Source organism: Idiotropiscis lumnitzeri, chromosome 5 (assembly GCF_059441095.1).
Source record: "Idiotropiscis lumnitzeri isolate Australia: NSW breed Sydney's pygmy pipehorse chromosome 5, RoL_Ilum_1.0, whole genome shotgun sequence".
NCBI lineage: Eukaryota > Metazoa > Chordata > Actinopteri > Syngnathiformes > Syngnathidae > Idiotropiscis > Idiotropiscis lumnitzeri.
The window spans coordinates 18130528-18155607 of record NC_142395.1 but is presented as its reverse complement, the minus strand read 5'-3'; the positions used below and the strand labels follow the sequence as shown (position 1 = coordinate 18155607).

Here is a 25080-nt window from a genome sequence, read left to right as displayed (position 1 = left end):
AGAACAAATGCAATAAACTTCCAAAATATGAGTGAATCAGACCTTGTCTTGGTTCCTTCTTCTTTCTTTCAAGTCAAGAACCATTTGTATCATCGTGAGACGAACAAACAGTTCTTTGACGGATGTCAGAGAGACATCACTGTTAAAGGACAAACATCAAGAGAATTGAGAATGAAACAAGCCGGAAAGAAGGGCGTGGGAGTATAACGAGGGTTCGCCAGGATCTGGAGTGGTTGTCATTTTTACTGGAGCTTATAGCCTACGGTCTGAAGCACGAGTTGAATGAAGATCACTTATTTTTCTTCCTCTAATGACTGGCCCCCAGTGAAGCAGCGCTCTGCTCAAAAGTGGGCATTCCAGAGGGCAATGGAGAGCGGCTGAGGGGTGAACCTCCTCGCAGTGTCAGACTTTTGATTTAGTTTTGTGACTGGTGATTTTCTGGTCATTCTCAGTTAAATTACGCTGAGTCCAGGCTGACCCAGCTTGAGGGATGTCACTGCGAGAAGACCTGCAGTGCCAACGGCCTTGTCCACAGGGATAAGGAGCTGTGGGTGGAGCCGGAAAATTGCAGGAACTGTGCATGTAAGGTGAGTGCTACTCTTGTCCTCATAATAAGTTATAACCCGAGATTCGAAACCTTTGGATGTATTTAACACATCATTGCATAAGGTGTTACTAGAAGTTATTGCAAAGTGTATTTCATTCCCACCTAGCAGGTACTTTCCTCCCTGCCAGACCCGATACCATTTCTGCCTGCGGGCGACACCCTGATAATCACGCTCTAATTAGCCTCCCTGTCTGCTCACACACATGCTAGCCAGACTTTGAAATGTGTTGAATCAGGCCACCGAGAGCCCATGGGAATTTGACTTACTGTATCACAACAGAGCAAACACCGGAGAGAGTTTAGCTGGCGTGATTTGCTCCTCTGTATATACCATTAAGTGATCTCGGTGGTATCCTGGGGAACTGTTTCCAATGACTCATGAAATTAAGAGGCATCTGCAAGGAGAGATCAGCTTCAAAACTCATGTCAGCCCTCCGGGGCCTCCGTATCAGCAGACCATTTGGTGTCATTATCCATCCTCCAGCACTCAACGATGAATCAGTTAATAGATTTGTATTTATACCAGACTAGCCAATTCATTAGGGGGTGATAATTTAATCCGATTAAAGCTCTGCACACCAAGTGAGCATTTGCGAGTGATGTTACAATTTTAACTTGCTATTGACATTGTGAGCAAATTCGTTGTAGTGTTTTATTAGACGCTTTAATGTTGTTGGTGATTTGTAATGTCACACTTGTTGGAATGTTTTGTAAGTGCAATAACATGATACAAATAACTACATGGGTACAAATGGATTGGGATTCTGTGTGGAGTTTGCATATTCTCACCAAGTTTGTGTGGGTCATGTTCCAAAAACATGGTCATTTCTCAAGTATAAGAAGCATTTTTTTGCAAATTAAAAAAAAAAATCAAGGGGGAGTATTAATATATGGAGGATATTTGTTCCTTTTTTTTCACGTCACAATATCCAATTTTTCAGTCAAACAGCAAGTAGGAGGAATACAAGCGGTGGTTTCTTGCAGGGCTGCCGCACAGTCATTTGTCCTTACCGGTTTGAAAAGACTATCTTATTTTCTGAACAAAGCCAAAGCTGATCTCCAGCTGTGATATTCACTTAGAAAATTCAATCTATTTTGTTTGGTATTCCAGTTTGGAGAAAATACTTTTTTACAATTTGCATTTGTATGAACAGACTGTAGCTGTGCACTTGGTTTTTTGTACTTGTAGCTAGCTAGCCACATCACGGGTTAGACTTAGAAAAACGGCTGCTACGTCCACTGCGTGTTCTTGTACTCTCCGCCTTCCATCCGGAAGGGTTCAATCTGCCTCGTTTGTGCAATGAGCAAAATTAAATATGTAACACACAAATATTAATGTTTTAACCAGACTATTGGTCATTAAAGTCACATGTCTGAAATTATTATACAGTAGAGACAAAAATAGTCACTTACAAATAAAAACCTTGTCAACCCAGTTTGTCAGGGACCGCAATTTTAACTATAAAATCATGGACATTAATGGGTTGAAACATAAAAGATAAATAAAGCACAGATCTGAATTATTTTTTGTTTATCTTTTGCTGGGTATGACGTAGGTGAGATACGTTGGCTTGAAGCCATCCAGCAGGCCCTCGCGACACATTTGACTTGCGGCGCACTCACTCAGTGGATCTTCATTATTGTTATGAATGTTCTCTCAGCTGGAGTGCAGAAATTGGAAAGTGTGGATAATTGTGTTTTTTGAAAGCATTATTTGTTTTCCTTACTTCTCATTAGAATTTTTATATTCAAATCCCCTAATTAAAACGTGATTATAATAAATTGTGCACTCTCTCATGATAAAAAAAAAAATGAAACACTTAACATTTGTTTAGTGTCTTTTTTTTTTGTTTGTCAAAATAACTTGGCAGTAATGTCAGCCTATAATAACTGCAAATTGGGTGTCAGACATGATAACAAGGGTGGCATAATTTGAATCTGCTTTCTTTTTTTTGTAATATACTTAATATATGCTGCACTGCAGCAACTTCTTTGTTACCTAAAAGTGGTTGCCAACACTTTTCTGCAAACTCCAAAAAATAGTTAAGTTTTGCTCATCTTACCACCATGATGTGTATATTTAAAAAAAATTACATTTTTCTTACAGAATGGAGTAGTGGAGTGCCGCAGGATTTTCTGTCCACCTTCCAATTGCTCAGAGGACTCATTGCCCGTGCATGTGGATGGGACCTGCTGTAAGAAATGCAGACGTGAGTACAGATCACAGACATGCCTCAAGCTTAATCAGGGGTGACGCTAATTGGTGACCAATGGAGGGGCCACCCCCACATCTTGGGGAATATTTTGATGAATGCTTTATTGCTGTCGTATTACACTGGGGCACTTTGTTGCCGAGTGGTCTAAGGCGCCGCGTTCAGGACCCAGTCTCCCCAGGAGGCCTGGGTTCGAATCTCGAATTTCCCCATTGTGGGACTAATAAAGGCATTATTATTATTATTCAGATTGGGGATCCATCTAAGCACGGGTTAATTAATACAACTGAGCTGCATTCAGAAGATAATCTTTTTGCCACTGTGGAATCTTTGAGAATTGTAATACTTATTAATTGTGGTTCTTACTTTCACAACTCAGCACCAGGATCATAATAGTTTGGCATTTTTTTTTTTTTGGTTGGACTGAGGTTGTTAGTGATGAATTTATTTTAGTTTATTTTTTGTGTATTTTTTTTAAATATTAGTTTTTTTGTTTTTTTTTAACTTATCGAGTATTTGATTAGTGTGTAAGCTTAACGAGAAAAACAAAGGTCGCTTAGTATTTCAAAATACTGTCATAAAGTAAACTACAATTCCCAAATATCGGTTGGACCTTCCTTCTTCTGTGCATCCCAACAGGAATACCGAAATAAGATAATAATCAATCATGGCTCAGTTTCAGAAAACATTTGACCCGTGATCAGTCGTTGAGTGAGTCCTGAGCAACTGTGTGCCATTTTTAGTCGACAGAAAGTGATAAAGTCGCATTTTTGCTGCTTAACTCATATTCCTCAAACGCAATATTGATCAGAATGTCGTGTTTTGACTATTGAAAGCACATTGATCTTTACTTGTTTATTTATTTATTTTACATTATTGCAAAGAATCTTACGGGGTTGACTTCCCCTTTAAGTAAGGCCATTGCAGATTAGACTGGTCATCTGACAAACAAACACCACACCATTGTATTATATTTTTAATTTCTTAGCGATGAACTCAATACACAAGAATAGATATTTCTATGAAAAAAAAAATAAAAATAAAAATACAGATTATTGTTAGAGCTCCATGCCTCAAAGCGGGCACAAGCATCTTGGTGAACGGGTACTAAGCAACAGTAGCTCAAGTATAAAGGACATGCCTTTGTTTAATGCTCAAAATTTCATGGACCGCTATGTGTCTTGCTGTTCTGCAAACCCAGCAATCCCATGCGTAATCTGCCTTTGAATAATTCTAGCTTCAATGTTTCTTTTTCTATTGCTCTGCATCCTCAGTCTTCCTCCTCTTCCTCCCATCTGACATCACAACTCTAGCCCAGGCGAACAAGGGAATTATGTTCCAGAGTTGTGAGTGTGAGCTCCATGGCCCTACACCCGGGGGAGGAGGAAAGCAGGACTTCACATGATAGGCTTCATTTTCTATTTCTGCTTTATTGCCAGAGGAATATGTAGAAACGTCTCTTCTGTTGTATTCTTAATGCACTGTTACATTTTCCCCCTGCTTGGGCTCGCTTGCTATGGACAAGTCATTTTACTGACTGCCACATACTGTTCATTGTTGTTTGATGTACAAGGATATTATTATTTTTTTTTAATCGATTTTATTTTGCTCCTACCTTAAACCTTCATAGAGTGTTTCCCCTCCCCCACAGCAAAATGCAGTTACATGGGGCAGGTCTTTTCTGAGGGTCAACGCTTTTTATCCAGGAGCTGCAGGGAATGCAAGGTAACTCTTCTTTTGGTGCTCTGTTTAACCTTTTAAGTTGCAATCAGCTCGCCAGGCTGCATTTGTCTTCGAACGTGAGGGGGTAATGACTATCTATCTCACAGGATCAGGGACAGTGTAAAAGAGTCACAACAAACAGCTGCTGTAAAAAAGTATTCCCCCTGTTGCTCCGCCCTCCGCGCATCCGTCAACTTGATTTGATGAGTGAAGGTTGTCAATAAAGCAGAGCTCGCCTTATTCTGTGTTGCGGACACAGTAAAAGCAGGACAAAACACCACATAGAAATTGCAATATTTGCCGAGAAATCAAAGTACTTTTCACGTTATTACTTTATGCACATTTTTGTCAAGTAGAATATGTCTTCCGTAATATGGAACTACGGAACTTAAAAATACCGTACGAAGGCAAGAACAGCACCGTGGAGGAGAAGGCAAAATGATATATATTGCAAATTTCAAATTGAAATATTTTCTGACCTTTTCTTAGACGGCCATTGAATATTTTCACATAATGAAACACTGGAATATTGGAGTACAGTTGGAGGAATCTATCGACAAGGTTTTCGTGAGCGCCTTTTTCGAGGAACTGTCACATTTAAATGAATGTTGGACTTATATTCGCTGAAATGCCCCATTTGAAATGGAACTGTCCAACAAGCATGTGGTAGAAAAGCCACCTGCTAAACTTCTGATGGCATTGACGTAACCAATCAGACGCATTGCGTCCACTCATTATATAAAGGCTTCATGAAGTTTAGTTGATGGTAATCAGCAAACGTTTGTGTTTATTTGTCCAAATCAATTACAATATCGCAATTAAGTTGAACACGGAAGTGACGCTTCTCTCAACAAAACAAAATGCCCGCCACGGTAATTGCAGAGGTTCGCCGGACTCACCCAACGGCGCCTATTGATGGCCGCTTCTGCTGTCTTCCTTATTCTGTGGGCTGCTTTGGACTCCTCTTTATAGAATTCATTAATTCATTTGTTTTCTCATGACTTTCAATTGACTCAATCTCTTTCTCTTTGTTTTCCGAATGATCAGAAAGCTAGGTAATTAAAAAAAAACAACTAATTAATCAAGACATACAGAGACCTCATTTGAACTGCTGGTTTATCACTGCATGGATTATAATTGAAGACATTCTTCACGTTAACCATGGGTCAGAGGTGGGTGTTATTCACACGGAGGCCATTTATCTGTAAAGGAACATTTTTAAGGGCAAAGTTGGCAATGCAGGTGGATATTTGCTTACAAGGCACGACATGCACTCTAATTCTGCAACTATTATATAACCTTGAAGATTCTGAACTGTCATTTTGGTGTCTGCAAAGCAGAGATCTTCAATGACAATTTGGAGGTGTCTGCTTGACATGGATTTCTCAGGGCAAAGTCACAGACAATAAAATATTTTGATTTGCCTGCCCAACATGGAGCGTTTCTTTTTCTTTTTATGTTTATTGCGGCTTGGCAGATATGTTTCAGTGGGGAAAAAATATCTTATAAGTAAAAAACAATTTTTACCTTTGAATAACATCTCCGCAGTTGCACCGATACATTTCTTTAGGACCGAAACATTGCTAAATTCTTGCATACATTGCCCCAGAGTCCATGCTAACCGGAGCAAACACAAGTGCTGCTCATTGTACTTACTTTTTATTAAACCCAAAGTCCTGTAACATGTGACAAGCAACGGTTTTCAACTTGCCTACCGAAACGTTTACATGTACCGGTTCATTCATTCAAACTTTCGAGCAAGCTACGCCGTGTCTTCAAACCTGCAAATCTCTTCTATTAAAAAAACAAAAGTTTAATTGGCTCATTATGGTCAAGTGATCACAACACGCGCGACGGTAATACTGAATATAACGACATAAAATCAATATTTCATGATGCCAAAGCTGACTGCACCTCAATTATTTAAGGTAAATAATATCACTAGTGATGATGCGTATTTTAGTGTATCTTTTTTACATTTGATTTGGCTGACTATTTCAGACTTTCCCTGAAATTCAAATTAAATCATTCGGCCATAGTCTCCCGTTCACACTCGGGAAGCCACTTTTTTAGGTGCCTGGTTTGCGTACTTCCGAAGTCTGCTGATTCTCCCATCCAGACTATGAGTACCCTGAAAATGTGTACACAACCGCCAAAGAGGTGGGACTTGATGAATTATGCGGATGTCTGTAATTTCGACATGCCAATTCCGTAGAGCTCCATTCGGAAAATATGTCCGATTTTAAATCGAATATATTAACTCGTGCGGCCGATCCGGAAGTTGCTCGAATCGTCGCCGGTGACGAGTGAACCACAGGCTACTTTGAAGGAGCATGCATTTTTGTATTCTGGATTATTTTATTCCATTTTTTGGGCCAGTGCGTCAATAAAAAGCAAGCGAGCCAACCGTTGTTTAAGTGTTGCCCAACAATCATTGTGAAAAATGTACGCACCTGCACGGACTAAACTAAAGCAGCCCAAAACTGACATCAGCACACGAGAGACTATGCCCCCTTTTGAGCTAATTCTGACCGGAGACAAAAATAGCAGCCCTATGATTGTAAATCCCATGTGGATTTTCTTTGTCCGGCTACCAATGAGCCACACAACAGGGACTTCGACTAAATTTGGGGCCGAGAAGAATATAACATTGAAAGTTGTTGTGAAGGACAGAAGCATCTTTGTGATTACATTGGACTTTGAACGATACATTGGGGACCTCAAGAGCTCTGATTGAACAGATTTTATTGACCAGCTGCTGCTTTTGCTGTTTGTCTTCAGAGCACGAGGGAAAATGACACCGTTTTATTTAACATCTTTTCTTCCGTCTGTCTGCATTTCACGTGCGATCTGTTGTCTTATTCTCCTTGTGCCGAGCTGCCTTTTATCTGTAACCTCTTTCATTCATCTCTTCGCACCTGTTTGAAATCCGCTATGCTCCACAATATGAAAACTTCGTATCCCCTCATTGCTTACCTCAGTTGTGTTCAAGTGCTTCGAGAACGTAGTCATGAAACGTATATTAAAGGCACCAGTTTGCGACAAACCGGGCCAACGGTTCGCTCATTGTTAAAAGTGACGATGCCTTCAGTCATACACAAACCTCTCACACACCTCGAAAAAAAGCACTCCTGTGTCCGATTGCTGTTTATTGACTTCAACATTCAATACGGTCATCTTAATCAAAAGGGCTGGGAAGCCGTTTACTCCTCCTCTTCAACTGTGTGTTGAATTCCCACACAGTGAATTGACTGCATGACTGCATCTCCCCCTAGGATGACACACCATCATCAAGTTTGCGGATGAGAGTAGTGGAGAGCGTTCAAACACCTTGTTACTAAAATGAGTGATTACCTCTTATGGAACCACAACAGACCGCACATTACCAGCAAGACTTAACAGACACTGTATTTATGGAAGTTGAGATATTCCCAAACACACGTTTCGCGTGTCTTCCTTCAGGCAGAGGCGACAGGAGCGTTGCAGGTAGAACAGCAAGACTAAAAAAAAAAAAAAAACGGGCTCAAATGAGGATAGGTTGCAGCAGCATTGCAAGTGTTTGAACGACAGATTACATGTACAATAGAAAGGCATGTCATAAATTTTGAGAGTCCGACGGCCCACACAATAACAATTTCGTCCTGTCTCGTCTCTTCACCAAAAATTCATGCGTGTCACGTCATGTTTTCGTCATCAAAGCGCCACATTTAGCTCATCATCGTCTTGTTATTGTCACGAAAAAAGGGGCTTGTGATGGGGTTAGCCAAAAATATCAGCTAAGCATGCTAAGTATTCCTGATACAGATTGATTTAATTACACACACATATATATATATGTGTATATATATATATATATATATATATATATATATATATATATATATATATATATATATATATATATATATATATATATACTGTCTCTACTGCAATGCTTGCTGGTGTAAAATACAATTTGAAAAATAAGATGAAAACAAGGAGCAAGTAGTCACACATGAGAGCACCGTCAACCGAGCAGGGTTGATGAGGGATTGGAGTTGAAGGGAAGATAATACAAGGCAAAATTGTGGGACTCGAGAAGGCCTCTTGGAATGCAGGGGACAGATGTTGCTGCACATTTATCAAAGTATGAAATCCACAAGAAAAAGAAAACAATTTCAACTTTGAACTGAACTTTTTATGGTCTGCTTGCAGAATGGCCTGATGGTGAGAGTTACAGAAACGTGTCCAGAGCTCAACTGTTCTGTCAGCGACCAGATTTTAAGAGACGGGAGATGCTGCAATGTTTGTCAAGGTATATCTCTTTGCATGCCCATCTGTTTCTGGAATGACTTTATCCCTTCGCACACAAACGGCCCTCTGTAAATAATGAACATTTTTTTTGGGCTGTGTTACCATCGCAGACACGCCAGCAGTCAGTCTTTTGTCTGTTTGCCAGGTGGCCAATTTGTTCAAACCATCATGCTTTAACAGGGATTTGGTAAAAACACTGAGAAACAAACTAAAGATGATGTACCGTCTAAGAGTGTTTATTCTGAGCAAAAGGAAATTATGTAGCGGTGAGTGCAAAAAGTGGATAGAGAATGAAAAGAATTATAATGTTGAAATTGCCATTGGAAATAAGTGCAGGCAAAGGAGAATTTAATTTGGAAGGGACAACATAATAAAGTTGTCTCCAAACTCAAGTGTGACTTGTACTTTCATTTAAAATGCCCTGCGTGACGGTTGTTCTGTGTTAAGCAATTTGTCAGCCTGTAGTTGATTGTGTGTAAACATCTGATTTGATTTGGTTTAATTTTATTATGGGTTGCGCTTCGTTTTGATATGCCTTATAGTCGTGCAATGTCGATATGAAGGAAGAAGAAGAAATAGAAGTAGGAGGAATCATAATATACATACATCCCCATCGCTGACGTACCTCCAAAATCATTACTTGTCAGGAGCCTAAAAAGAAACGACATTTGTTCCAAATTTAACTCTGTATGGTCAAATGGAGCAAGCCATTTTCAACACTTTAGAATGCCTAATAATATGTCAAAATAATAGCTATAAGTTGTGACTGAAAGAACAATTTTAAGGATACAAGTGGCCAAAATGAGTTTCCTCTGCAGCATTTTCAGGCTCTCCCAAAGCGATAGGGTGAGAAGCTCATTCATCCGGCAGCGGCTCGAAATCAAACTGCTGCACCTCTGCATTGAAAGGCGCCAGATGAGGTTGCTTGGGCATCTGATTTAGGATGCATTGTGGGCCGCTTCCTGATGAGGTATTGCGGGCACATTCCACTGAGAAGAAGCCCCGGGTGCGACCCGAGGACAAGTTAGAGAGATTCACTCTCAGCTAGCTTGGGTATGCCTCGGGATTCCCCCCCGGAAGAGCTGGATGAAGTGGCTGGGGAGATGGAATGATGGGCTGCCATGCTTAGGCTGCTTTTTTTTTTTTTTAATAAAAATGAATTAAGTGGCGACGCCCATCCCTGCTGCACATGAAATGTTTTAATTAAAAGTATGTTTTGTGACTTATGCCAAAGTAGCCAATATTTTAATACCTGAGTTTGATCTTATTTTTTTAGGCTATGACTTCTGCGCCGAAGGGGTCATCTGTGGGGAACACTCTGTGTGTAAAAACAGGGATACTAAAGCGGAGTGTGAATGCAAGAGTGGCTACGCCTCTATCCACGGGGATTCTACTTACTGTGAAGGTAGGGAGCATACTTTTTGTACTCTGCTGAACCTCAAGGTCCGATTCATGTTGACTTTTGCAAATGAAAAGCATTGCACCTATTTTTTTAATCAAAGGAAAGTATTGTTGAGCTACATGCTCCCCTGTGGCAGAATATAACAAGCATCTTTAACTCATTTACTGCCATTGACGGCTAAAGACGTCAAACATCCATTTTTTTTTACTCGTCTGGTGGTGAATGACTTCATGTAAATATGTTATAAAACACAAGGAATCAGCAAAAATGATACATAAATACATCTCCCGATTAAGAAACTAAATACATTTTCATATAGTAGCACCTTTTTCCTGCTAACTATGTTTTCTGGTTAAACTATTTTACAGGCGTTCCCATTTAGTATGTTTTTAGCACACCCACTAGATAATGTAACCGTGCAAAACCTTGAAATGGGAACATATTCAAGTTATCCAGCTGAACCCAAACGGCTTTATCTAAGAGTGTCAGTGTGCTTGCTGTTTGCTGATTGTTGGACTTGGCTGAACAAAACCTTGCCTCTGGGTGCTAGAGGCTCAGACTACTTGTGATGGAGCTAATGGTTGTATTTGATTAAGATGCTTGGGCATGCCAGTGGCCACATTGAAGGATTTTTCTCATTGCGCTTTGCTGTTGTTTTTTGGTTCGGAGCCACCCTGGACTGAATCCTCTGAACATGCTGAGAGCTGGGGAGCCTCAAGCCTTTCAGTCTGTTTGCTTCTGCTTGATCTGCGTGGTAAAGAGGTTTACCCAAAGCTCCATTCCCATCCAAGATTGTCCGACACCGTTTGAGTGAGGATGGGAAGACGCTGATTGTTGGATCTACAATGTAAATCGGCAAGCCATAGCATTACCCATATTCAGGGATTTTCCCTAAAGACAGCTCAAGTTCCTGCTGAAAAAGGATTAGCTGGAATCTTTTTCCCTTTTCACTTGAGCTGGAGATTTATATATATATATATATATATATATATATATATATATATTTGTGTTTTAACTCAGTAAACTAAATTTTTTTATTTACTTAAAAAATAATTAGCATTCTATTGTACAATATTAGCTGTACATCTTTAGCACATCATCTCCGAACAAAACACCCTGCTCAAGTTACCACTGGGCCTTACAAACCAACACTGCTGGGGTGTTGTGCTTGTGGGCAGAACCTTAATGTACTGCATAAGTTTTGAGAATTGTTTCCAAGAAAAATGCATGGGAAGGTGACTCACTTTACATTGTATTCAAGGATCGTAATGTTGAACCTTCGTTGTCTGTCTGTCCGGCAGCTGCCAAACCTGCCTTGCATCTTATTTTTTTTTAATGGCTGTGTAATTAAGCAATAGGCTGTATGATCAAGGAATATGGCAATTCGAGACCAGGGTGTCATTTGTAACATTGCAATAGCAAGTCGCTTCTGTCAGCTCCATCGTGAAGGGAAGGCAGGAAACTGAAACGCTTGTATAATGTATGAGGAATAGTAAACACAGGCGCATGCAAATGGTGGTTGGGTCCTACTGTAAATTATGTATTACAACATGTGGTCGAGCAACATTCAGGAATGAGGAGCCCTTTAGTTAGAGGGCGGCGTTTTTTAAAAATTCAAAATGAAAAAATGTGCACATGTTTCATTACTGTGCATATATTCTCCATCCTTTTAACCCGACAGGTAATTGCACCGGTGGGTCATGTGTATGAAAATGTTATATAGATAACCTCAATATTGAATTGAAGACATTTGTATTGGTGTCACTCCAACATTGGTGCAATGAGGTGGTTAGAGTTGACAAAAATTGTACGGCAGAGTCACGTTGTGGTAGACTAATATGACTCAAGTAAGAGGAAAGGATTCCTTTAAATTGTTACTTGATGAAATAAGGATTCAATGAAAAGCAAATTCCAGTAATGAAGAGTGACTTCTGATTCATTTTGTGTTTTCAAATCAGAGCTGGAACTTTAAATACGCTAAAATGGAAAATTGGGTTGGTCAAACTCGGATATTGCAATATTTATAAGATAATGTAAAATTACATCACATTAAAACGTCACTATTGGTGAAGTGAATACATTGAGTTAAAGTTCCATTTCCATTTAATGTAGCTTGTTGCAACCCACCTCAGTTGGTTTTCTCTTTCCAGTTGTATCGTCAACACGATGCTGCTCCATTCCGTTGTACTTTTTCACATTTGTACTAATAGGCTCATGATCATCTTATTATCCTCATCAGCTCTTGTTTATCCTGTCAGTGAGGCTCCCAGCATATCTGAATCCTCGCTCAGCGCCTGAGGACACAAACACATTAACGCTGGTTTTGTCTCGCTGACAGTTCCCTAATTATGGCCTAAAACAATGATGTTTTTGTTCAAACACAATTTCTTAAACCTAATCAACATCATCTGTTGAGACTATAATCTGAAGACAAGCGACATAATCGCCATCTTTTTAAGGCTCCGTTGAACAACATACTGTACACTTGAAAGTAATGCGGGTGGTGATTATGGGAAAGTCTTTCGGGAAATAGAGTAAGAATGTGTTTGTTTGTGTTTATGTTGAGTCCAACATCCCCATATTCCTCCATCCTCTTTCAAGCACATGTGTTGTAGGTATTGTTGTTGCTCTTTTATTGAAATCACATTTTTAACCTGTGTTGTAAAGCAGTTATACATTATAGGGGATCTGTATGGCTTTTCATTCCAGAAGGCAGATGATCACATTTTGAGTGCTGCTGTAAAACCAACGACCAACCACAAAAATAATGTTTTTGGATAGATACTCTGCCAGTTTCCTGACGAGGGCTGCATATTGATAAAAATTTCGATTAGATTAGATTTGTTCCTCGAGGGCTCGATTTTCGATTCACTTTGAATGATTTTGGATGCAATCAAAAGATTTCACGCAGTACCAATACTTTTGTTTGGAACGCATTCTCAGAAGAACCAACGCTGCAATTAATACTAACTTCTTGCTGTAACTAGGTGCACTAATTAAAAAATTAATATTTACATTAAGAATTGAAGCCAATACAGTTCCATTAATCATGGTATCAAAAAAGTATCGATATATGGTTTTATGAATCGATATCGGGCTATGAAAAGGAAAATCGAGTTAAATCGATATATCAATTTTATTTTAATTTTTAAACCCCGCCCTATTCCTGACCACTACCACGGTGAACAAGAACCTCACACCCAGCACAGTAGCAGTGTGTGGTCTGGGTTCTTGGTGAAACAAACATAAACAGCAGAATACAAAATGACATGGAAACAATAAAACTAAAGTAGAATAAAACCAACTTAAGCAGAGGTTTGACCGAAGAACCTCGTTGCTGTGCGGAAGATGTTCGACCTAAATGTCCCGCTGTTCGTCAGCTCGCTATACTGTACATTGTATGGAAATCCACGATATCATATTTCACTTTAAGGGTTTGTTTAGCAGAAGTCTCCTGCTGTTTACAACCACCATGGGTCACTTTCATGAAGCCATTTACTTTCTGTTGTGCTGCATCCCCTCCTGCAGCACAACTCGACCCCTGAATTGCATGCTTTTGGCTGTATAAAAGCAAAACTGGTTTCATTGCTCCTCCAGTTGTGTTTTAAATTAATATTAGGCGAATTAACATGTTGAAAAATTTCTTTTCATGATTGGCTCTCCACTTCACGTGCTCTAATAAGGGCTGTATTCTTCGACGGTATTCCTTTGCACCGTGATTGTGCCTGTTGTCCTTTTTTCTTTTTTTTTCTGCTACGGGTAACACGATTAGGACCTACTGTGAGGCCAACACATCAAACCTAACAGGGCAGTTTCTGTTTGTTCAGCTCACTTTCATTTAGCCTCCGGAGCAGCTGGACTCACTGGCTTCAGACATCAATTGTATGATGTGTCCCCTTGGCTAATAGGCTGTGGGGAAGCGCTTTATGATGCCCGTGATCTCAAGTCAATCTCAGCTGACAACGCAGCTGCTTTCAGCATTTTTCTTTTCTGAACTTAGTGACACTGTCAAAATGTTTCATATTTATACTTCACCCAGTCTTACCTCACCTACTCCCCAGCCCTGTTTGCAGATGTTTATCACTGATAGGAGTACAATAATCTCAACCTATAAAGCCTAGAAGCCTGTGTTTCCCTTTGCAAGATACTCGTAAAAGATTGTTTCCATCCCGATTTTTGCGCCCAGTAGAGGTGCAATTATTTTTTCTGTAGGTGAGCTGAGATTATCTGGAACATTTAGCCTCAGGGTGGCTGGACAGTGAGGGACTGACAGATCATCACAGCAGCAACAGTGAAACTGGTAATGGTGGGCGACAGCAGCATCAAACACACGAGACGGATCCATGGGAGTGCAAAGCGGCAAGATTCATATCCTCACAGTTTGGAAATGAGCTAATCAAGGGCAGCGCCTGCCTGCAGAGCGGGGATGAAAGTGTATTTGTGAGCTTGTGTCGATGCTATGGGATTGCAGATAAACTCAGGAAAACATCATGTCTCTGCGTGAAGTGCGGAGCCTGCTTTTTACTGTCTAAATGTTTTCTCCCCCAAGGTCGGTTACACATACCACCACTGGACGGTGGCATCAAAATACACACGTCCGTACTGTGTCGTCATATATCACCGAGGTTTCGCTCATCCTTACGAGTATGTCGCAAACTCTTCACCGTGGAGTCTTTAATGGGAATGCTCTCAATGCTGTGAAGAAAGAGCCATCGTAAAAGAATGTGGCATATTGATTGGGAGCCGTTGGTAATGACCCTCATTTGTCCTTATTCAGTCCCGGCGATGGGAGCAGCATGATGCAGCTCTCTCTCTCCTGCGGGATTGGCCGAGGCTGCTGACTGAATTGTGCTCACTCAGTGGCATTCCGGAGTAATTGGCTCTGTTTGTTATTCTGCGAATCAATCAGGTTCTCGGTGGGAACCCTGCCTCTGAGGTCTTAAAACAAGAATGTAATGACAGGGAACAGTGGCATATGCTCCTCCTCAATGTGGTATGTTGTAGAAAGAGCGACGGGAGGAGGGCTTCAAATTATGCAATGGAAAGGAAAGCCAATGTGCGAGCGAAAGCGTTTCGGGTTTCCTGTGCCTTTATGTCATGAATACAAATATCTAGTCAGTCTTGTCGCTGTGTTGGATGGCTGATCGTGATTTAAATAAAAGTTTTGAATGGTAAAATACTTAATTGGAGTTATAATATATCACATGTGATTTCTGCTAAGTTTGAAATCAAATACAAAGTCTTTATGTCGCACAGCGACTTCATGTATCACAACAAGCTAGTACACGCAAGTTGCTGTATTATTTTATCTAAAAGTTGTTCTTGCCTGACATTGTTTTGCTGCCATTGGATGGAATCTTCACAGCTCCCGGACTGCCATTTGTCAGGAAAAAAAAAGTCATGTTTGTTCATCCATGAAAATTGCCTCATCAAAGAGAGCAAGCCATTTTTAACACTTTAGACGGGCGTACGAATATTTGTGTAGTTTTCTTTTTTTTTTTTTGCACTTATTAATTACTCTCACCCAAGAGAGTGTGTGCATAAACAGCACGGGCAATAGTTATTAAGTGCCATTTTAATTATTTAAACATGTTGGCTACTTTTTGTATGTTGACAAAGATTGTTGTAGTCATAATTTACAGTTCAATAAAACTGCTGTCAGCAAAGATTTATTTTACATTTACATTTATACATTTATTTAAGCTCCTTTTTATTTACTATACAGTCACCCCCCCTCCCTGCTATTGGCGGGGGATTGGGACCGGCCCGACTCATGAGTAGTCAAGATTCGCTTTATAAAAAAATAATAAATTCTAAAATTTCTCCCAAAACGCTGATGAACATTCAATACGCAGAAAATGGGGGGGCCAAGGGGGGTGAGTCTTTTGTAAACCCAAAGCATGGTAGGTCGAGGCCATTATAAATTGAGGACAACTTGTTTTATTAAGAGTAATCTGAAACTGCCCTTGTCCTTTTTGCGGCTAAACTCCAGTTTTATTATGCTGTGATAGTACAGAAATAAATAATAATCATAAAAGAATCAAAATAAATCCTCAGATCACTGCTCAAAAGACACCTTACTTGCTAACACACACAAACACACTCACACACACACACAGACCGGGCTAGCTCAATTCACAATGCAGTTACAATAAAACCTTTTAGTCCATGCTCAGCCAGAAATAATGAGGGCTGTTGCGAAGTTGAAGCAGTACTTTGCGCTTAGCTCTATCAATGCTGCTAAAATTGTGAGGGCAGCATGTCTTGTGTGCAATGTTTGGAGTCACTCACCCGACTGTGAAATGCTGGCAAAGGTCTGCTGCAGCCACAGTCGCAGGACTTTGGTATAAGGTCACTGAGAGACCTGTAATAAATTACAGGTGCTGTTGCTCATTTCACTGAACAACAGCATGTTGTTTGTACACTGTCGCTCCAAGCCCAACACACACACACACACACGCCCACACACACACAACCAGCCTTCAAACTCACTTTTGGGTGGCATCCATCTCTGCCATCTGCACAACATTGACTGCATGTGCTCCAAAGCTGTCCTTGGCATCACCTCTAGCCCCTTGCCTCATTCCTCATATGGTTATTTATCCCTACTTATTTCCGTTCAATTTCCTATCCATTTTTGCGCTGTGGGGATTGTTGTGCTAATCCCTAAACCAGAGGGCTTGCTGCCCTGCATGGTCGATGGGATAAAATGCTCAAATTTCCACTGGAAGGGAGCCTAAAAGCAGTCATGCCAGCCTGCAACTTATTAATTTGTTTTAAGTAGCCAAATAGGCAGGATTGCAATTTGGTTTCATTTTGTGACCATGAATGATTTTTTTAATGCATTTAAAAGGAAAAACCCTCCCAGCTAGCTTTTGTTCATTAAACCCGGGGAAATAATAAAGTTTGTGCTACCTTTCATTGCTTGTACAAAAGGGCACCATTTTATAATTTACTAGTCAAGGGCACTGTTGGGATTTTGGAACTTTTCGGGAGGATGGGGCAAGTTTATAACAAATGGAAAATAAATGATGACATTTTTACATATTGCTGCATATTGCAATCCTAATTCATCTAACATCATCGATTTTCAGGAAACCCCAACAATGGCGCATTTGTTGAACCATTAACATTGCATCATCATCAAAAAGAACGAGCCATTTCAACTCTGTCATTTGTATAGGACCCACTAGTGTGGACTGACACAGATTTGTGAAAAATTATGACATTCACCAAATTGTGACGCCAAACCCAAGCTTATAATGAGAGCCTCGTGCAGAAGAGTCACAAAAACAAAAGGATGCTGAACTTTTTTTTTTACATAACTTTCCCGGGTAAAAATGCAAGGAGCACAATATTGTCCAAGGCACTACACAACTTATAAATAAATTCCCCCCTCACAAACATTCTGGATGCATATATTTTTTAAGATTATTCATCGACCTAAAAATGAGCGCACTGCGTCCCAAGTTGGAGCGCTTGGAGCATACCCCGGCACTCCATTTTTGGTGCACTTTGAATAACCGAACCGCACATTTCAACAATGGTTGAAGTGAACAAATGCACACTCGGAGCGTATTTCCAAACTTGACCTTAGTCATCTTGTCCTCACATCCATGACTCTTAATCTTTCCCTCTTATTAAAAACACCCACTCACCCCAGAATATAATATAATATACAATTATTGCTATTTCTATTTAACGCCCATAAGGAAAAATAAACGAAAAAGAAAAAATATGAAAAATAGTGAAAAATCTTCTGGCTTTAAGGCACTTTCACCGTAAGCCCTGGGCTTCAGACCCAGATGCAAACTCCTCCTCGCTTTTCCCTTCAGCCATACTAAAGTGTTAACTACAGCATTAACGGCAGGCGCTAATGATGACGGTCCACAGGGTGATAATGACACACTTATCTGAATGTGGACATCACTCATCACTATTTCCTAGCTTAGACACTGCCCTTGGCCTTATACACGCATGCACTCTCTCTCCCGTGCACACAAGCCCGCACATGCACACACGAGTGCACACACGCCCAGACAAGAACTCTGATAATGTTGATTGATCGTAGTTATTCCGCAAATAAAGTCGCTTCACTGAGAAGTCTTTTCCTTGACAAGACACCAGTTGTTTAACTTGCGCTTCAATACTCGGCGTGACAACACCACATATGAAAAAAAATTGCAACTTCTACCAAAATAAAGAGGAAATCCGCCGGTGACTTCATGAATATTCAAGCTCAGACGCTCATTTGATGAGCAAATGTCAGCAAAGACTCCAAAATGTTCCACTTTGTTCGAGGATTTATTTTTGCCGTCAGGCTTGGTGTCAAGGATTTTTGCCTTGCATTAGTGATTTTATGCTCAACTGCATCAGAACGGTTTATGGCCCAAACATTCTTCCAGGCTATCCTATATTCATGTCATATTTAACTCCTGACAATTAAACCAGCCAGCAGCATTCCATGCTAGTTGTCGCATATTTAATTGCTTTAGCGCATTTGAAATGAGCTGTGACTTCTGACAGAACCTTTTCCTCCGGCAATTCGCATATATTTTATGTCTCCATAGTTTCACCTTTAGAAAAAAAAAATACAATAGGCAAGGGGTTAAAATACTTGCTCATGCTGTAAAAAGCATTCATTGCGACGTCTAATGGTTGAGATTCCCTCAAATATCTGCAGAACGCCGCCAGCTGCAATACAAGATGCTCAAAGTTAAAAAGCTTGCTGCACTCGTGGCTTCGAGTATGCCAACTGCGGCTGTACAGCACTGTGAAAGAAATACTGCACTGGTTAGTTAATAATCGGAATTCTTCTTTTTTTCCCCATTACAAAACACACAGTTGGGACTGAGTTTGTGTTCAGAAAATTCTTAGTTAAATCTCCTTCTGAGGAACTAGTGAGGGAAGAGGTGTGATTTTAAGTTTGTGTTTTGACAAAATAATACTGTATAGTCATGTGATGTGAAAACACGGTTTTCAACCATCTCACTGTTTTCTTTTCTTTGCCTAATATAAAACCTCTTTCGCATTTTACTAATAAAAATGACCGAGCATTATTTCATGTGCACATGGGTCAAAGTTTTGAATACACTGCGCCATTAAAAAAAAAAAGAAAGACTTGTAATTACAGTATATGACTAACCTGATGTCTAGAGAGCGGCTCACAAGTCATCTAAAGAGGAACAATCAAGTCTTGGACTCGTTTTTTTTCTGCCAGCTTGAAGAGAAACCTGTGCTTTTATATTAGGGTTGACAGTCAAGCAGCCTAAAACAATGATGCCAATATTTGAGATTTTCTCATTAACTTCCTGGTGGAAGCCCAAATTGGTGCTGGAGTTCAATATGGGATCACTGTAAAATTGAGCAGCACAATGATTTAAATATTATACTGAACTATTTTCCAGGCAAGTTGGCATGGTTTATTGCCGCTATTACAGGACTATAATTGTGGCTATATTCCATATTATATTAGCAAGGTGATAAAGGTCTACTACCCCTGGTAGTCTGGGACACTATTTTTTTGGGCCGAGGGTGTTAAAAATTATTTCCAAACTGCGGAGAGAGGGCCATAACCACACTAAAAACTGTTGGTGTGGTACAAAGCGAACCAGAACCAGTGATTCAGTGATCATTATCTGCTCAAAGGGGCGACCCATTTAAGCTGCAACAGACCCCATCCACTTTAACACGTGACATACCGCACGACTTTAATCATATATGAAACATGATCATACAGGTCTGAGACCATGAAGATGTCCGGACACAAACAAAAGACAGCCGACAGCCTGGATCACGGAGCTTGCATGCGGGGACGAGTGTGAGTGCCGAGGTCATTTCATGTCATTCACACACACAAGAACGTAGCCAGGAGAATTCAAAAGTTGCGTAAGGAAATTGGCACTGCAGAGGAACCCATTTTTGGAATGTTGTGGAAGGCAGAAAGAAACAAAAAAACTCCTTGGACAGGTTTTTATTCTGTCTCAACAGTATTTGTGTTGTAATTGAGCAGATCTCGTACTAAACAAAAGACATTTAGTTTTATAGTTTGGTACCTTGTGTGTCAAGCCTCTTCCTCTTCCAAGTTGACTCCCATATTTGAATATATTGTCAACCCATCGTCCTTGTATCGCATTAGCCAAGCTATGCCACCATTTTCACCAGTTGTGTCACATGATCTCAAAAGAGAGATTGGTTGAAGGAGGTTGAAGAAAAAAAATCAACTATAGTACCGTATTTTCATGATAATAAGGTGCACTGTATTAAAAGGCGCAGTCTCAGTTGCGGGTACTATTTCTGGATTTAACACATACATAGAGTATGGTGCACCATATTATTGGGTACAGACATGTTAAAACATACCTTAGCTTAGCATGCATGCGCACCAAAAAAAATATACGATTTTAAAAAGGCAGCGGGAGCACAACTGAGTTCGGTTTTACTTTATTGAAGTATTTAACAATGTACTCACATTATTTTTGGATCATTCCTCATCCATAAATCCATCAAAGTTGTCATCTCCTGTATCCGACATGAGCAGCTGGGCAAGTTCTCCATCAAACACGGCAGATTCCCTCTCGTCATTGTCAGAGTCAGTGTCGCTGCTGTGGGGCCCCTCAGATATGATGCCGGCTTTTGTGAAAGCTTGTATCCTCAATCCACTCACAAATTGTGGCATAGCTCGCCATGCGCTGCTCCCTCGTCTTAGTAAAGCTGTGTTCGCCATCTGTCATCCATCGCTCCCTCGCAGCACGCACCTTAACTTTGAATGCCCTGTTTACACCAACATCCAGCAGTTGGAGTTCTTTTGTCAAGCCTCCCCGAGAGATGGCAAGCTCCAAATTCATTTCCGTCACTTGTTTTTTTTCACAGTGGCTGTGAGATGGCCGCGCATGGAGTCGCAGATCAACAGGGACGGTGACGCATAGAAACAAACATCCGGTCTCTTTCCGTACACCTCACTGAGCCACTCTCTCATTTTCTCCTCGTCCATTCAGCCCTTTTGATTGGCCCTATTTAGGACTTCAGCTGGAAACTTTTCTTAAAGCAGCGTTTCTCTCTTGAAAATCACCATAGGTGTCAGTTTCTGTTCATTACCATGTCAACCAAGCACAACCGTAAAAGATGACTTCTCGTGCCCCGTTGTGCGTATGGCTTGAGTGCTGCTCCCTTTCTTGATGTTGAAAGTGAGCGGCACCTCGTCCATGTTGATGATGTGGTTGGGCTGGATATGTTTGTCGGAAACCTTTTTTACTGCAGTACAAGAGGAAGACCTTTTCTTTGTAATCTGCCGGAAGTTGCTGCGCCACGGTCACAGCGCCGTTTCACAAAACAAAAGCAAGAAGACTCCTTGAAAATGTTCCATTTTCATTTCTTTTGCAAGCTTTATTGCCCTTTGTCTAATCGTGAGTGAAGAGACGCTTCTCCGACACCTACTGGGGGCGTGCCTTTTGCGTCGTCTTTCACGCCTACCCCTTAACGTCCGTATGCTGTCGTCTTGTAACGTCCGCCTTTCCTCTATATAAGCGGTGTGTCGGCAGGAAATTCACACAACATTTACAGATTTTTGAACTCAGTCTAATTATAAGTCGCCCCGACCATTTTGGAGAACATTTAAAACTTGTAGGTGTGCCCTATGGTCGTGAAAATACGGTCAAGTAAATGCTGAAGCAAATGTCTGCCGGTACCTTCAGAAAAGCTTCCAAATGTGATGTTTGGAGCTATTCTAAATAACATCTTTGGTCGTGATTGACACAAGGGTAAACAGTCTCTTATCTGTTCACACACGATAGAAAATCACCGTGCCAAAATGGCTGCTTGGTTGGCCAAGCCACAACAAAGGATGTTATCAGACGTTTAATCAAAGGCAGCGTCTCAGCGTGGCTGTCACCGGGTTGTTAAAATGTGTGTTCATATACAAGTTCTATAAGGACACAGCGCAAGGGGTTCAGGAATCATTCTGTTTTATATGACTCTCCTTTAAAATCGAGTCACTGCCATCGCTGTAATCATAGGTTTAAATCTGTCTATCACCTGATGCGAGGAGAACTTTTCCACAAACAAACCCTAAAATTCAATTAAAAACACGTCATCTGAGGAAGTGAATATTTGGTTATATTTGAAGAAGTACTGTCACTTACAAATTTTTTTCCACTCAATTACACTTTGTATTCATCCATCGATTAGTTCACGGTGACTTTTAAAGTTCGTAGACAGAGACAAGTTCTAAAATGTTAAGGCTTGACCTCGGCGAGTGCCACTTTCATATCATTTTTGCATCGTTCCTTTCCTTTGTTTTCCATCTACCAACCTCAAAAAGGATTGCCGATTCATAATGGCCGAGCAAAGTGTGATGTCAAATCGTGCAAGTGGGATGAATCATCTTGACCTGTTCTGAACCCCTGAGATTGACTCATCAAACCCTCGGCGCGCCATCAAATCCAGTTTCAAAAACGCTGGTCTAAAAGGACAACAATTGCTGCATTGCATGTTCATCACGCTTTTTGAAGATTTATGTCAGTCTCATTTTTTATAATTTGGAATCAAATTAAGCACTATTGAGTGAAACGAGAACAACGAGGGAAACAAATTTTCATTGAACAGTTACTCTGTTTAACCGAAAGTCCCGTGAGTTCTAATATTTAGAAAAGGCTTATAAGTGATATAATGGTATGATTAAAAAATATATCCATTGAATTTACCTAATTTCAAAATATCCATAAGTTACATATGATTAAAATGTTTTAAGCAGGCATATTTCATATGATTTTTTTTTTTTTTTTAAGTAAAAACATCATTTAATTATGTACAGTCCAATACATATGGACTGAAATGTGCCATGCCGATTCCTGGAGCAGACACCTCCAGAGCACATTAGCAGGGTGTGTGCCTACCGGAAGGTACTGGAAGTTCAAAACAAGTGTCAAAGGCAAAAGCGAAATTCTGCAAGATGCTTGGCATTGGCCAAGATTTGGCAAATTTTCCGTTGTACTCACCGCTGATATTCATCCCGCAAATGCACATTCCTCACAAATATAGCAGCATTTAAAAACCAAATAATTAGTGGTTAAAATTGTGTGCAAAAATAATCGTTACCACAAATCATCTACAAAACTAAAACGTTTCTTACTTTCAAAGTTGATGAGACAATAATATGCTTCTTAAAATGGGTTGGAGAAAAATGGAGCCGGAAGGGAACGATGCCAGATGTTGCATCAACTAATTCTTTGTACAATTTGAATCTACACATGATAAAACCACTCGATTGAATTCTTTGTGTTGTCTATCTGTCTAGTATTGTCTAACCAGCATAAATTGAAGAACACAAGCGAGAGCAACTGATTCCCATAAAGTCACCATTCATATCTGCAAGCTGCTTCTACAGCAGGTTCCACAAATTAAATATGGACTGGATGGAATGAAACAGTCTGCATGACTCGTCTTGTTATCCAACTGATGTGTAAATACTTGACAGGAAATGGTCAACTGTTAAAACTTGCATGACTTTCTAATAGCAAGCGTACGCCAGCGACTGGGAGTTAAAAAAAAAAAAACATTTCAGAGAGGCAAGAATTGTTATTGCTCGTTAACATCCACATTTTTAAGAATGTGAATCCACTTGACATCTTGGAGAATGCAATGTTTTGTGAGAATGCTGATGCTAAAAGAAAATGAATCATTCAAACCGCAGCAGCAAACTCTGCAGCTTCTGCTGCTCACTGGGCTCAACAACATTTCTGCCCCCCCTCCCCCTGCAGCTTCACCTTTCTGCTAATCAACACCTCTGTTAGTTTTTTTTCATGCAACTCACGTTTTCTTAGCAAAAGCTATCACCTCCTACTCTCAACCGACTCATCACGAGCAAGACACCGCTTCCTTTTTATAATCTTACTTATTTTACTGATTCGTTCACATTTGGTTCTGTCTGACTTTAGATCATTGGCCCCCGTATACGATAGAAATAGGATTTAAGGTTGTATAGGTTTGTACTATATGCAGACGCCCCAAGCAAAATATCAGCATAAGGATTGCGATCCAGAGCCTTGCAATTGTAGTTTCCATTCAAGCACTTGCTGTATTACACGGAAACATGTTTCTGCTCTCTGGCACTCATATTTCTTGCCTCATGCGATTGTCATTTGGTATGATGGATGTTTTTCTCAAGCAGATGTCACAAATAACCTGCACCGTATCAGTGACAACAGACTGCTCCCTGCCTCGCTAAGTAGATTCAACCGTTCATATTATATATTCTGATCCGGTGCAGGTTTTCAGGGATGTCGAGTATATCCCATGAGAGCGGGTAAGGTTGAGATGTGTGCTCACAATTCCATCAGATGGCCGAAACACGAGATGTGTTACTACACTAACCTATATTGTGCCACTGTGGTTGATACCCCAACAAAGGGCTGCCAAATCATGGTTCTGTTCTAAAGTTATATCATATATCGTATTATATTGCACATGCATCGTAAACATATTGATTTATTGTTGAGATAAATTTGCAATTAATCACCTGTCCACTAAAATGGACATCTTACTTTTACTGACTATATTTGAACTACAATTCATATTAAAAGGGGGTTAAAAAGTACATCTTGTTTTGTTTTTAGAATACACCAATATTTGGTACCAATCAGTTCCATCGTAAGATGATGGATTTATTTATTAGTTTTGTAGAACTTGGCTAAGGATCATGATAGGCCGACAGGAGAGTCTGAGGCAAGTGAGGATAGCGTTAGTTTGCGGTGATGAATGATCATCAGAAAACAACAAATGTTGGCAGTAATGACAGTGGAGCTGAGGATACTGATGTGATCGGAAACATAATGCCAGTGAACAGA

At 40.2% G+C, this 25080-nt stretch overlaps 1 protein-coding gene across 1 annotated transcript in view; it reads left to right on the top strand.

Annotated features, from left to right (window-relative positions):
- Positions 1–25080, top strand: part of LOC148337121 (protein kinase C-binding protein NELL1-like) — a 140141-nt gene that overhangs the window by 58121 nt on the left and 56940 nt on the right. The window contains exons 8-12 of the mRNA XM_088296939.1: positions 453–587; positions 2715–2817; positions 4472–4545; positions 8737–8836; positions 10112–10240. Of these exons, the coding sequence (XP_088153065.1) occupies positions 453–587; positions 2715–2817; positions 4472–4545; positions 8737–8836; positions 10112–10240 (541 nt within the window). The remainder of the gene's footprint in view (positions 1–452; positions 588–2714; positions 2818–4471; positions 4546–8736; positions 8837–10111; positions 10241–25080) is intronic.